Consider the following 16,521-nt stretch of genomic DNA (forward strand, 5'->3'; position numbering starts at 1 on the left):
AATGATGGGGAGGATAATGGGGGTCCCGTGCCTGTATATGGGGGTAGATGAAGACAGGTAATGATGGGGAGTATAATGGGGGTCCCATGCCTGTATATGGGGGTAGATGAAGTATACAGGTAATGATGGGGAGTATAATGGGGGTCCCGTGCCTGTATATGGGGGTAGATGAAGTATACAGGTAATGATGGAGAGGATAATGAGGGTCCCGTGCCCGTATATTGGGGTAGATGAAGACAGGGAATGATGGGGAGGATAATGGGGGTCCCGTGCCTGTATATGGGGGTAGATGAAGACAGGTAATGATGGGGAGTATAATGGGGGTCCCGTGCCTGTATATGGGGGTAGATAAAGACAGGTAATGATGGGGAGGATAATGGGGGTCCCGTGCCTGTATATGGGGGTAGATGAAGACAGGTAATGATGGGGAGTATAATGGGGGTCCCATGCCTGTATATGGGGGTAGATGAAGTATACAGGTAATGGTGGGGAGTATAATGGGGGTCCCGTGCCTGTATATGTGGGTAGATGAAGTATACAGGTAATGATGGAGAGGATAATGAGGGTCCCGTGCCCGTATATGGGGGTAGATGAAGACAGGTAATGATGGGGAGGATAATGGGGGTCCCGTGCCTGTATATGGGGGTAGATGAAGACAGGTAATGATGGGGAGGATAATGGGGGTCCCGTGCCCGTATATGGGGGTAGATGAAGACAGGTAATGATGGGGAGGATAATGAGGGTCCCGTGCCCGTAAATGGGGGTAGATGAAGACAGGTAATGATGGGGAGGATAATGGGGGTCCCGTGCCCGTATATGGGGGTAGATGAAGACAGGTAATGATGGGGAGGATAATGAGGGTCCCGTGCCTGTATATGGGGGTAGATGAAGACAGGTAATGATGGGGAGGATAATGAGGGTCCCGTGCCTGTATATGGGGTAGATGAAGTAGACAGGGAATGATGGGGAGGATAATGAGGGTCCCGTGCCTGTATATGGGGTAGATGAAGTAGACTGGTAATGATGGGGAGGATAATGAGGGTCCCGTGCCCGTATATGGGGGTAGATGAAGACAGGTAATGATGGGGAGGATAATGGGGGTCCCGTGCCCGTATATGGGGTAGATGAAGTAGACAGGGATTGATGGGGAGGATAATGGGGGTCCTGTGCCTGTATATTGGGGTAGATGAAGACAGGTAATGATGGGGAGGATAATGGGGGTCCCGTGCCTGTATATTGGGGTAGATGAGGACAGGTAATGATGGGGAGGACAATGGGGGTCCCGTGCCCGTTTATGGGGGTAGATGAAAAAAGGTAATGATGGGGAGTATAATGAGGGTCCCGTGCCCGTATATGGGTGTAGATGAAGACAGGGAATGATGGGGAGGATAATGGGGGTCCGTGCCCGTATATGGGTGTAGATGAAAAAAAGGGAATGATGGGGAGGATAATGAGGGTCCCGTGCCCATATATGGGGGTAGATGAAGACAGGGAATGATGGGGAGGATAATGGGGGTCCCGTGCCTGTATATGGGGGTAGATGAAGACAGGTAACAATGGGGAGGATAATGGGGGATCCTTGCCCGTATATGGGGGTAGATGAAGACAGGTAATGATGGGGAGGATAATGGGGGTCCCATGCCCGTATATGGGGGTAGATGAAGACCGGTAATGATAGGTAGGATAATGAGGGTCCCGTGCCTGTATATGGGGGTAGATGAAGACAGGTAATGATGGGGAGGATAATGGGGGTCCCGTGCCTGTATATGGGGGTAGATGAAGACAGGGAATGATGGGGTGGATAATGGGGGTCCCGTACCCGTATATGGAGGTAGATGAAGACAGGTAACAATGGGGAGAATGGGGGTCCCGTGCCCGTATATGGAGGTAGATGAAGACAGGTAATGATGGGGAGGATAATGAGGGTCCCGTGCCTGTATATGGGGGTAGATGAAGACAGGGGATGATGGGGAGGATAATGAGGGTCCCGTGCCTTTATATGGGGGTAGATGAAGACAGGGAATGACGGGGAGTATAATGGGGGTCCGGTGCCTGTATATGGGGGTAGAGGAAGACAGGTAATGATGGGGAGTATAATGGGGGTCCCGTGCCTGTATATGGGGGTAGATGAAGACAGGGAATGATGGGGAGGATAATGGGGGTCCCGTGTCCGTATATGGGGGTAGATGAAGACAGGGAATGATGGGGAGGATAATGGGGGTCCCGTGCCCATATATGGGGGTAGATGAAGACAGGTAATGATGGGGAGTATAATGAGGGTCCCGTGCCCGTATATGGGGGTAGATGAAGACAGGGAATGATGGGGAGTATAATGGGGGTCCCGTGCCCGTATATGGGGTTAGATGAAGACAGGGAATGATGGGGAGGATAATGGGGGTCCAGTGCCTGTATATGGGGGTAGATGAAGACAGGTAATGATGGGGAGGATAATGGGGGTCCCGTGCCCGTATATGGGGGTAGATGAGGACAGGTAATGATGAGGAGGATATTGGGGGTCCCGTGCCCGTATATGGGTGTAGATGAAGAGAGGGAATGATGGGGAGGATAATGGGGGTCCAGTGCCCGTATATGGGGGTAGATGGAGACAGGGAATGATGGGGAGGATAATGTGGGTCCCGTGCCCGTATATGGGGGTAGATGAAGACAGGGAATGATGTGGAGGATAATGGGGGTCCCGTGCCTGTATATGGGGGTAGATGAAGACAGGGAATGATGGGGAGCATAATGGGGGTCCCGTGCCCGTATATGGAGGTAGCTGAAGACAGGGCATGATGGGGAGGATAATGGGGGACCCGTGCCCGTATATGGGGGTAGATGAAGACAGGGAATGATGGGGAGGATAATGGTGGTCCCGTGCCCGTATATGGGGGTAGATGAGGACAGGGAATGATGGGGAGGATAATAGGGGTCCCGTGCCCGTATATGGGGGTAGATGAAGACAGGGAATGATGGGGAGGATAATGAGGGTCCCGTGCCCGTATATGGGGGTAGATGAAGACAGGGAATGATGCGGAGTATAATGGCGGTCCCGTGCCGGTATATGGGGGTAGATGAAGACAGGTAATGATGGGGAGGATAATGGGGGTCCCGTGCCCGTATATGGGGGTAGATGAAGACAGGGAATGATGGGGAGGATAATGGGGGTCCCGTATATGGGGGTAGATGAAGACAGGTAATGATGGGGAGGATAATGGGGGTCCCGTGCCTGTATATGGGGGTAGATGAAGACAGGTAATGATGGGGAGGATAATGGGGGTCCCGTGCCTGTATATGGGGGTAGATGAAGACAGGTAATGATGGGGAGTATAATGGGGGTCCCATGCCTGTATATGGGGGTAGATGAAGTATACAGGTAATGATGGGGAGTATAATGGGGGTCCCGTGCCTGTATATGGGGGTAGATGAAGTATACAGGTAATGATGGAGAGGATAATGAGGGTCCCGTGCCCGTATATGGGGGTAGATGAAGACAGGGAATGATGGGGAGGATAATGGGGGTCCCGTGCCTGTATATGGGGGTAGATGAAGACAGGTAATGATGGGGAGTATAATGGGGGTCCCGTGCCTGTATATGGGGGTAGATGAAGACAGGGAATGATGGGGAGGATAATGGGGGTCCCGTGTCCGTATATGGGGGTAGATGAAGACAGGGAATGATGGGGAGGATAATGGGGGTCCCGTGCCCATATATGGGGGTAGATGAAGACAGGTAATGATGGGGAGTATAATGAGGGTCCCGTGCCCGTATATGGGGGTAGATGAAGACAGGGAATGATGGGGAGTATAATGGGGGTCCCGTGCCCGTATATGGGGTTAGATGAAGACAGGGAATGATGGGGAGGATAATGGGGGTCCAGTGCCTGTATATGGGGGTAGATGAAGACAGGTAATGATGGGGAGGATAATGGGGGTCCCGTGCCCGTATATGGAGGTAGATGAGGACAGGTAATGATGAGGAGGATATTGGGGGTCCCGTGCCCGTATATGGGTGTAGATGAAGAGAGGGAATGATGGGGAGGATAATGGGGGTCCAGTGCCCGTATATGGGGGTAGATGGAGACAGGGAATGATGGGGAGGATAATGTGGGTCCCGTGCCCGTATATGGGGGTAGATGAAGACAGGGAATGATGTGGAGGATAATGGGGGTCCCGTGCCTGTATATGGGGGTAGATGAAGACAGGGAATGATGGGGAGGATAATGGGGGTCCCGTGCCCGTATATGGGGGTAGCTGAAGACAGGGCATGATGGGGAGGATAATGGGGGACCCGTGCCCGTATATGGGGGTAGATGAAGACAGGGAATGATGGGGAGGATCATGGTGGTCCCGTGCCCGTATATGGGGGTAGATGAGGACAGGGAATGATGGGGAGGATAATAGGGGTCCCGTGCCCGTATATGGGGGTAGATGAAGACAGGGAATGATGGGGAGGATAATGAGGGTCCCGTGCCCGTATATGGGGGTAGATGAAGACAGGGAATGATGCGGAGTATAATGGCGGTCCCGTGCCCGTATATGGGGGTAGATGAAGACAGGTAATGATGGGGAGGATAATGGGGGTCCCGTGCCCGTATATGGGGGTAGATGAAGACAGGGAATGATGGGGAGGATAATGGGGGTCCCGTATATGGGGGTAGATGAAGACAGGTAATGATGGGGAGGATAATGGGGGTCCCGTGCCTGTATATGGGGGTAGATGAAGACAGGTAATGATGGGGAGTATAATGGGGGTCCCGTGCCTGTATATGGGGGTAGATGAAGACAGGTAATGATGGGGAGGATAATGGGGGTCCCGTGCCTGTATATGGGGGTAGATGAAGACAGGTAATGATGGGGAGTATAATGGGGGTCCCATGCCTGTATATGGGGGTAGATGAAGTATACAGGTAATGATGGGGAGTATAATGGGGGTCCCGTGCCTGTATATGGGGGTAGATGAAGTATACAGGTAATGATGGAGAGGATAATGAGGGTCCCGTGCCCGTATATGGGGGTAGATGAAGACAGGGAATGATGGGGAGGATAATGGGGGTCCCGTGCCTGTATATGGGGGTAGATGAAGACAGGTAATGATGGGGAGTATAATGGGGGTCCCGTGCCTGTATATGGGGGTAGATGAAGACAGGTAATGATGGGGAGGATAATGGGGGTCCCGTGCCTGTATATGGGGGTAGATGAAGACAGGTAATGATGGGGAGTATAATGGGGGTCCCGTGCCTGTATATGGGGGTAGATGAAGTATACAGGTAATGATGGGGAGTATAATGGGGGTCCCGTGCCTGTATATGGGGGTAGATGAAGTATACAGGTAATGATGGAGAGGTTAATGAGTGTCCCGTGCCCGTATATGGGGGTAGATGAAGACAGGTAATGATGGGGAGGATAATGGGGGTCCCGTGCCTGTATATGGGGGTAGATGAAGACAGGTAATGATGGGGAGTATAATGGGGGTCCCGTGCCTGTATATGGGGGTAGATGAAGACAGGTAATGATGGGGAGGATAATGGGGGTCCCGTGCCTGTATATGGGGGTAGATGAAGACAGGTAATGATGGGGAGTATAATGGGGGTCCCATGCCTGTATATGGGGGTAGATGAAGTATACAGGTAATGATGGGGAGTATAATGGGGGTCCCGTGCCTGTATATGGGGGTAGATGAAGTATACAGGTAATGATGGAGAGGATAATGAGGGTCCCGTGCCTGTATATGGGGGTAGATGAAGTATACAGGTAATGATGGAGAGGATAATGAGTGTCCCGTGCCCGTATATGGGGGTAGATGAAGACAGGTAATGATGGGGAGGATAATGGGGGTCCCGTGCCTGTATATGGGGGTAGATGAAGTATACAGGTAATGATGGGGAGTATAATGGGGGTCCCGTGTCCGTATATGGGGGTAGATGAAGACAGGTAATGATGGGGAGGATAATGGGGGTCCCGTGCCTGTATATGGGGGTAGATGAAGACAGGTAATGATGGGGAGGATAATGGGGGTCCCGTGCCCGTATATGGGGGTAGATGAAGACAGGGAATGATGGGGAGGATAATGGGGGTCCCGTGCCTGTATATGGGGGTAGATGAGGACAGGTAATGATGGGGAGTATAATGGGGGTCCCGTGCCTGTGTTTGGGGGTAGATGAAGACAGGGAATGATGGGGAGGATAATGGGGGTCCCGTGCCTGTATATGGGGGTAGAGGAAGACAGGGAATGATGGGGAGTATAATGGGGGTCCCGTGCCTGTATATGGGGGTAGATGAAGTATACAGGTAATGATGGAGAGGATAATGAGGGTCCCGTGCCTGTATATGGGGGTAGATGAGGACAGGTAATGATGGGGAGGATAATGAGGGTCCCGTGCCCGTATATGGGGGTAGATGAAGACAGGTAATGATGGGGAGGATAATGGGGGTCCCGTGCCTGTATATGGGGGTAGATGAAGACAGGTAATGATGGGGAGGATAATGGGGGTCCCGTGCCCGTATATGGGGGTAGATGAAGACAGGGAATGATGGGGAGGATAATGGGGGTCCCGTGCCTGTATATGGGGGTAGATGAGGACAGGTAATGATGGGGAGTATAATGGGGGTCCCGTGCCTGTGTTTGGGGGTAGATGAAGACAGGGAATGATGGGGAGGATAATGGGGGTCCCGTGCCTGTATATGGGGGTAGAGGAAGACAGGGAATGATGGGGAGTATAATGGGGGTCCCGTGCCTGTATATGGGGGTAGATGAAGACACGTAATGATGGGGAGGATAATGGGGGTCCCGTGCCCATATATGGGGGAAGATGAAGACAGGTAATGATGGGGAGGATAATGAGTGTCCCGTGCCCATATATGGGGGTAGATGAAGACAGGTAATGATGGGGAGGATAATGGGGGTCCCGTGCCCATATATGGGGGTAGATGAAGACAGGTAATGATGGGGAGGATAATGGGGGTCCCGTGCTTGTATATGGGGGTAGATGAAGACAGGCAATGATGGGGAGTATAATGGGGGTCCCGTGCCTGTATATGGGGGTAGATGAAGACAGGTAATGATGGGGAGGATAATGAGGGTCCCGTGCCTGTTTATGGGGGTAGATGAAGACAGGTAATGATGGGGAGGATAATGGGGGTCCCGTGCCTGTATATGGGGGTGGATGAAGACAGGTAATGATGGGGAGGATAATGGGGGTCCCGTGCCTGTATATGGGGGTAGATGAAGACAGGTAATGATGGGGAGGATAATGGGGGTCTCGTGCCTGTATATGGGGGTAGATGAAGACAGGTAATGATGGGGAGGATAATGGGGGTCCCGTGCCTGTATATGGGGGTAGATGAAGACAGGTAATGATCGTGAGTATAATGGGGGTCCCGTGCCTGTATATTGGGGTAGATGAAGACAGGTAATGATGGGGAGGATAATGGGGGTCCCGTGCCTGTATATTGGGGTAGATGAGGACAGGTAATGATGGGGAGGATAATGGGGGTCCCGTGCCCGTTTATGGGGGTAGATGAAAAAAGGTAATGATGGGGAGGATAATGAGGGTCCCGTGCCCGTATATGGGTGTAGATGAAGACAGGGAATGATGGGGAGGATAATGGGGGTCCCGTGCCTGTATATGGGGGTAGATGAAGACAGGTAATGATAGGGAGGATAATGGGGGTCCCGTGCCCATATATGGGGGTAGATGAAGACAGGTAATGATGGGGAGGATAATGGGGGTCCAGTGTCTGTATATGGGGGTAGATGAAGACAGGGAATGATGGGGAGGGTAATGGGGGTCCCGTGCCCGTATATGGGGGCAGATGAAGTAGACAGGTAACGATGGGGAGGATAATGAGGGTCCCGTGCCTGTATATGGGGGTAGATGAAGATAGGTAATGATGGGGAGGATAATGGGGGTCCCGTGTCTGTATATGGGGGTAGATGAAGACAGGGAATGATGGGGAGGGTAATGGGGGTCCCGTGCCTGTATATGGGGGCAGATGAAGTAGACAGGTAACGATGGGGAGGATAATGAGGGTCCCTTGCCTGTATATGGGGGTAGATGAAGATAGGTAATGATGGGGAGGATAATGAGGGTCCCATGCCCGTATATGGGAGTAGATGAAGTAGACGGGTAACAATGGGGAGGGTAATGGGGGTCCCGTGCCTGTATATGGGGGCAGATGAAGTAGACAGGTAACAATGGGGAGGGTAATGGGGGTCCCGTGCCTGTATATGGGGGTAGATGAAGACAGGTAATAATACTCACTCCTGCCTTGTTATTGGCAGATGCGGACACTCCTGGAACATATGTTCTATGACCTGGGTTTGGTGACACATTTCAGGATTGACGATGTAACGCTGCAACAATTTTTGGTGAGAGAAAATCTAGCTGAACATTTAGGTTAATTTACAGGCAATTTGCAATGAGCTTCGATCTGGCGGATCACCATAGGGCACCACCTGTGCAGATATATCATGGCAAGGGTGGCATCCTACCACAGTACCATGAATAGATAGCAGACTATCACATTACCACACAAAGGTGGCACCCTATCACATTACCACACAAAGGTGGCACCCTATCACATTACCACACAAAGGTGGCACCCTATCACATTACCACACAGAGGTGGCATCCTATGACAGTACCACACAGAGGTGGCATCCTATGACAGTACCACACAGAGGTGGCATCCTATCACAGTACCACACAAAGGTGGCGTCTTATCACAGTACCACACAGAGGGGGAATCCTATCACAGTACCACACAGAGGTGGCATCCTATCACATTACCACACAAAGGTGGCATCCTATCACAGTACCACACAAAGGTGGCATCGTATCACAGTACCACACAAAGGTGGCATCCTATCACAGTACCACACAAAGGTAGCATCCTATCACAGTACCACACAAAGGTGGCATCCTATCACAGTACCACACAAAGGTGGCATCCTATCACAGTACCACACAAAGGTGGCATCCTATCACAGTACCACACACAGGTGACATCCTATCACAGTACCACACAAAGGTGGCATCCTATCACAGTACCACATACAGGTGGCATCCTATCACAGTACCACACAAAGGTGGCATCCTATCACAGTACCACACAAAGGTGGCATCCTATCACAGTACCACATACAGGTGGCATCCTATCACAGTACCACACAAAGGTGGCATCCTATCACAGTACCACACAAAGGTGGCATCCTATCACAGTACCACATACAGGTGGCATCCTATCACAGTACCACACAAAGGTGGCATCCTATCACAGTACCACATAAAGGTGGCATCCTATCACAGTACCACACAGAGGTGGCATCCTATCACAGTACCACACACAGAGGTGGCATCCTATCACAGTACCACACACAGGTGGCATCCTATCACAGTACCACACAGAGGTGGCATCCTATCACAGTACCACACAGAGGTGGAATCCTATCACAGTACCACACAAAGGTGGCATCCTATCACAGTACCACATACAGGTGGCATCCTATCACAGTACCACACAAAGGTGGCATCCTATCACAGTACCACACAAAGGTGGCATCCTATCACAGTACCACACAGAGGTGGCATCCTATCACAGTACCACACAGAGGGGGCATCCTATCACAGTACCACACACAGAGGTGGCATCCTATCACAGTACCACACACAGGTGGCATCCTATCACAGTACCACACAGCGGTGGCATCCTATCACAGTACCACACAGAGGTGGAATCCTATCACAGTACCACACAAAGGAGGCATCCTATCAGAGTACCACACAGAGGTGGCATCCTATCACAGTACCACACAGAGGTGGCATCCTATCACATTACCAAACAGAGGGGGCATCCTATCACAGTACCACACAGAGGGGGCATCCTATCACAGTACCACATAAAGGTGGCATCCTATCACAGTACCACACACACAGAGGTGGCATCCTATCACAGTACCACACAAAGGTGGCATCCTATCACAGTACCACACAGAGGTGGCATTCTATCACAGTACCACACAGAGGGGGCATCCTATCACAGTACCACACACAGAGGTGGCATCCTATCACAGTACCACATAAAGGTGGCATCCTATCACAGTACCACACAGAGGTGGCATCCTATCACAGTACCACACAGAGGTGGCATCCTATCACAGTACCACACAGAGGTGGCATCCTATCAGAGTACTACACAGAGGTGGCATCCTATCACAGTACAACACGGAGGGGGCATCCTATCACAGTACCACACAGAGAGGGCATCCTATCACAGTACCACACAGAGGTGGCATCCTATCACAGTACTACACAGAGGGGGCATCCTATCACAGTACCACACACAGGTGGCATCCTATCACAGTACCACACAGAGGTGGCATCCTATCACAGTACCACACAGAGGTGGCATCCTATCACAGTACCACACAGAGGTGGAATCCTATCACAGTACCACACAAAGGAGGCATCCTATCAGAGTACCACACAGAGGTGGCATCCTATCACAGTACCACACACAGGTGGCATCCTATCACAGTACCACACAGAGGTGGCATCCTATCACAGTACCACACAGAGGTGGCATCCTATCACAGTACCACACAGAGGTGGAATCCTATCACAGTACCACACAAAGGAGGCATCCTATCAGAGTACCACACAGAGGTGGCATCCTATCACAGTACCACACAGAGGTGGCATCCTATCACATTACCAAACAGAGGGGGCATCCTATCACAGTACCACACAGAGGGGGCATCCTATCACAGTACCACACAGAGGTGGCATCCTATCACAGTACCACACAGAGGGGGCATCCTATCACAGTACCACACAAAGGTGGCATCCTATCACAGTACCACACAGAGGGGGCATCCTATCACAGTACCACACACAGGAGGCATCCTATCACAGTACCACATTAAGGTGGCATCCTATCACAGTACCACATAAAGGTGGCATCCTATCACAGTACCACACAGAGGTGGCATCCTATCACAGTACCACACACAGGTGGCATCCTATCACAGTACCACACAGAGGTGGCATCCTATCACAGTACCACACACAGGTGGCATCCTATCACAGTACCACACAGAGGTGGCATCCTATCACAGTACCACATACAGGTGACATCCTATCACAGTACCACACAAAGGAGGCATCCTATCACAGTACCACACAAAGGTGACATCCTATCACAGTACCACACACAGGTGGCATCCTATCACAGTACCACACACAGGTGGCATCCTATCACAGTACCACACACAGGTGACATCCTATCACAGTACCACACAGAGGTGACATCCTATCACAGTACCACACAAAGGTGGCATCCTATCACAGTACCACACAGAGGGGGCATCCTATCACAGTACCACACACAGGAGGCATCCTATCACAGTACCACACAGAGGGGGCATCCTATCACAGTACCACACAAAGGTGGCATCCTATCACAGTACCACACAGAGGGGGCATCCTATCACAGTACCACACACAGGAGGCATCCTATCACAGTACCACACAAAGGTGGCATCCTATCACAGTACCACACAGAGGGGGCATCCTATCACAGTACCACACACAGGAGGCATCCTATCACAGTACCACACAAAGGTGGCATCCTATCACAGTACCACACAGAGGGGGCATCCTATCACAGTACCACACACAGGAGGCATCCTATCACAGTACCACATTAAGGTGGCATCCTATCACAGTACCACACACAGGAGGCATCCTATCACAGTACCACACAGAGGTGGCATCCTATCACAGTACCACACACAGGAGGCATCCTATCACAGTACCACACAAAGGTGGCATCCTATCACAGTACCACATAAAGGTGGCATCCTATCACAGTACCACATAAAGGTGGCATCCTATCACAGTACCACACAGAGGTGGCATCCTATCACAGTACCACACAAAGGTGGCATCCTATCACAGTACCACACAAAGGTAGCATCCTATCACAGTACCACACAAAGGTGGCATCCTATCACAGTACCACATAAAGGTGGCATCCTATCACAGTACCAAACAGAGGGGGCATCCTATCACAGTACCACACACAGGAGGCATCCTATCACAGTACCACACAAAGGAGGCATCCTATCACAGTACCACGCAAGGGTGGCATGCTATCACAGTACCAGATGGGAGTGGCCCCCTATCACAGCGCCACGCATTGTAGTCACTGAGATCTACAGACCGACCCATTTTGTATCACAATCATTTGCACATGGCGGCTGCGTAATGTTATACATCTGTGGCAAATGATCTGATTAAACATCTGAATTCAATAATTCAAGGTGTTTCCAATTATTACACAAGTACCGAATGCCCTTCCACACACAATAAGACTCTCCGCTAGCCTCCAAACTTTCAAGCGTTCCCTGAAAACTCTTCAAGCCTATCATATTTATATACCGCACACATAACCCTCTGAGGCACTTATGTATTATACAGCTTCCCTTCTGGACCTACAAGCTATGTTATTACTGGTGCCTGTCCTTGTGTTTCCCTCCTACATTATGGGGATTATTCTAGTTCAGTGGTTCCCAAACTGTGTACCGTGGCTCCCTGGGGTGCCTTGGGACACATGCAGGGGTGCCCTGGGTTGGTAGTCCAGTCCAGGGTGCCGTGAAAAAATTTTGATACTCTAGGGTGCCGTGATTCAAAAAAGATTGGGAACCCCTGTTCTAGTTCATTCTTTCTGACAAAATCCTTCTTAGATGGACAAAACCATGTGCACTTCAGGGGGGCAGATGTAACATGTGCAGAGAGAATTAGATTTGGGTCTTATATAGTGCGGCAGATTCCGTTACAGCGTCTTATATAGCGCAGCAGATTCCGTTACAGTGTCTTATATAGTGCAGCAGATTCCGTTACAGTGTCTTATATAGCGCAGCAGATTCCGTTACAGTGTCTTATATAGCGCAGCAGATTCCGTTACAGTGTCTTATATAGCGCAGCAGATTCCGTTACAGCGTCTTATATAGCGCATCAGATTCCGTTACAGTGTCTTATATAGCGCAGCAGATTCCGTTACTGCGTCTTATATAGCGCAGCAGATTCCGTTACAGTGTCTTATATAGCGCAGCAGATTCCGTTACAGTGTCTTATATAGCGCAGCATATTCCGTTACAGTGTCTTATATAGCGCAGCAGATTCCGTTACAGTGTCTTATATAGTGCAGCAGATTCCGTTACAGCGTCTTATATAGCGCAGCAGATTCCGTTACAGTGTCTTATATAGTGCAGCAGATTCCGTTACAGCGTCTTATATAGCGCAGCAGATTCCGTTACAGTGTCTTATATAGTGCAGCAGATTCCGTTACAGCGTCTTATATAGTGCAGCAGATTCCGTTACAGCGTCTTATATAGCGCAGCAGATTCCCTTACAGCGTCTTATATAGCGCAGCAGATTCCGTTACAGTGTCTTATATAGCGCAGCAGATTCCGTTACAGCGTCTTATATAGAGCAGCAGATTCCATTACAGTGTCTTATATAGCGCAGCAGACTCCGTTACAGTGTCTTATATAGCGCAGCAGATTCCGTTACAGCGTCTTATATAGCGCAGCAGATTCCGTTACAGCGTCTTATATAGCGCAGCAGATTCCGTTACAGCGTCTTATATAGCGCAGCAGATTCCGTTACCGTGTCTTATATAGCGCAGCAGATTCCGTTACAGCGTCTTATATAGAGCAGCAGATTCCGTTACAGTGTCTTATATAGCGCAGCAGACTCCGTTACAGTGTCTTATATAGCGCAGCAGATTCAGTTACTGCGTCTTATATAGCGCAGCAGATTCCGTTACAGCGTCTTATATAGCGCAGCAGATTCCGTTAGTGTCTTATATAGCGCAGCAGATTCCGTTACAGCGTCTTATATAGCGCAGCAGATTCCGTTACAGTGTCTTATATAGCGCAGCAGATTCCGTTACAGCGTCTTATATAGCGCAGCTGATTCTGTTACAGCGTCTTATATAACGCGGCAGATTCCGTTACAGCGTCTTATATAGCGCAGCAGATTATAACGCGGCAGATTCCGTTACAGCGTCTTATATAGCGCAGCTGATTCCGTTACAGTGTCTTATATAGCGCAGCAGATTCCGTTACAGCGTCTTATATAACGCGGCAGATTCCGTTACAGTGTCTTATATAGCGCAGCAGATTCCGTTACAGCGTCTTATATAACGCGGCAGATTCCATTACTGCGTCTTATATAGCGGAGCTGATTCCGTTACAGCGTCTTATATAGCGCAGCATATTCCGTTACAGCGTCTTATATAGCGCAGCAGATTCCGTTACAGCGTCTTATATAGCGCAGCAGATTCCGTTACAGCGTCTTATATAGTGCAGCATATTCCGTTACAGCGTCTTATATAGCGCAGCAGATTCCGTTACAGCGTCTTATATAGCGCATCAGATTCCGTTACAGTGTCTTATATAGCGCAGCATATTCCGTTACAGTGTCTTATATAGCGCAGCAGATTCCGTTACAGTGTCTTATATAGCGCAGCATATTCCGTAACAGCGTCTTATATAGCGCAGCAGATTCCGTTACAGCGTCTTATATAGCGCATCAGATTCCGTTACAGTGTCTTATATAGCGCAGCATATTCCGTTACAGTGTCTTATATAGCGCAGCAGATTCCGTTACAGCGTCTTATATAGCGGAGCTGATTCCGTTACAGTGTCTTATATAGCGCAGCATATTCTGTTACAGTGTCTTATATAGCGCAGCAGATTCCGTTACAGCGTCTTATATAGCGCAGCAGATTCCGTTACAGGATCTTATATAGCGCAGTAGATTCCGTTACAGTGTCTTATATAGCGCAGCAGATTCCGTTACAGCGTCTTATATAGCAGAGCTGATTCCGTTACAGCGTCTTATATAGCGCAGCAGATTCCATTACAGCGTCTTATATAGCGCAGCAGATTCCGTTACAGCGTCTTATATAGCGCAGCAGATTCCGTTACAGCATCTTATATAGCGCAGCAGATTCCGTTAGTGTCTTATATAGCGCAGCAGATTCCGTTACAGCGTCTTACATAGCGCAGCAGATTCCGTTACAGCATCTTATATGGCGCAGCAGATTCCGTTGCGCTTTACAATAGTAGGCAGTAATAAAACAAACTGGGTAACAACAGACAGACTTGGAGGTAGGAGGGCCCTGCTGTAAGCTTACAATCTATAGGGACATAGGAGGGAAACACAAGGACAGGCACCAGTAATAACATAGCTTGTGGCCCAGAAGGGAAGCTGTATAATACATAAGTGCCTCAGAGGGTTATGTGTGCGGTATATAAATATGATAGGCTTGCCTGAAGAGGTGAGTTTTCAGGGAACGCTTGAAAGTTTGGAGGCTAGTGGAGAGTCTTATTGTGCGTGGAAGGGCATTCCATAGGGTGGGAGCAGCCCGATGACAGTCCTGTAATAGTGAATGGGAGCTGGTGATCCGTGCAGAGGAGAGACACAGATCTTGTGCAGAGCGGAGTGGTCGCGATGGGAATATGTACCAGGTTCACAATTCGGGTGTGACTGGGAAGATCTACAGCTTAGCTGCTGGGCACATTGTAACCCAAATTCAGTCCTCAATAGTCCCTAATAGTACATGTTTTCCAGATCTTCACAGTCGCCCTTATTTTGGTCCGTTTGGACCCCTTCATTCGCAAGGGGTCCGATGGTGGAGGTATACGTATACGCGGCTGCATATGCCAGGTGCATGCGGCCATGGTGAGTAGTCAGTTCCCCAGGTGCAGACACCCAAGGCAGCAGCGGATAGTCGCTCCCATGGAAATCGCCAGCTGCCCGCCCACTTCCTGCCGAATGTCCACGCACACCTGAGAGTAACCCGAGATGTGCATGTGCCATCGGCAACCATCGAATGATGTGTGTGTTTCCATGCGAGCATACGTGGCGTGCGAGGGGGGCGGGCAAATCGGCATTCGCAGGGTGGTGTCTGGTGGACTCGCAGCCAGAATAACCCCCATTATCCCTTATAATGTATAACGGCCAGTGTTACCCAACTCCAGTCATTTACTAAGATGTGTATTCTACTTCACATGTGATCAGATCCTGTCTACTATCTTCTAGAGCAGACATTCCCAACCACGGTCCTCAGGGCACACCAACAGTGCAGGTTTTGTAGATATCCAGGCTTCAGCACAGGTGACTTAATTAGTATCTGTGGGATTCTGATTAAACCATCTGTGCTGAAGCCTGGATATCACTAAAACCTGCACTGTTATAACCTACACCACCACCTGCATTGGCCTCCACCTGTATTAGACTCCACCCACATTAGCCTTCACTACCACCTGCATTGGCCTCCACCTGTATTAGACTCCACCCACATTAGCCTACACTACCACCTGCATTGGCCTCCACCTGTATTAGACTCCACCCACATTAGCCTTCACTACCACCTGCATTGGCCTCCACCTGTATTAGACTCCACCCACATTAGCCTACACTACCACCTGCATTGGCCTCCACCTGTATT

General features: G+C 50.0%; 1 protein-coding gene across 1 annotated transcript in view; it reads left to right on the plus strand.

Annotated features, from left to right (window-relative positions):
- Positions 1-8,132: 8,132 nt before the first annotated feature.
- Positions 8,133-16,521, plus strand: part of LOC146059899 (high affinity cGMP-specific 3',5'-cyclic phosphodiesterase 9A-like) — a 132,978-nt gene continuing 124,589 nt past the window's right edge. Inside the window, exons 1-2 of the mRNA XM_083172542.1 lie at positions 8,133-8,141; positions 8,282-8,368. Coding sequence (XP_083028668.1) covers positions 8,133-8,141; positions 8,282-8,368 — 96 coding nt within the window. The remainder of the gene's footprint in view (positions 8,142-8,281; positions 8,369-16,521) is intronic.

This window comes from Crinia signifera, chromosome 2, assembly GCF_055691185.1.
Source record: "Crinia signifera chromosome 2, ASM5569118v1, whole genome shotgun sequence".
Lineage (NCBI taxonomy): Eukaryota > Metazoa > Chordata > Amphibia > Anura > Myobatrachidae > Crinia > Crinia signifera.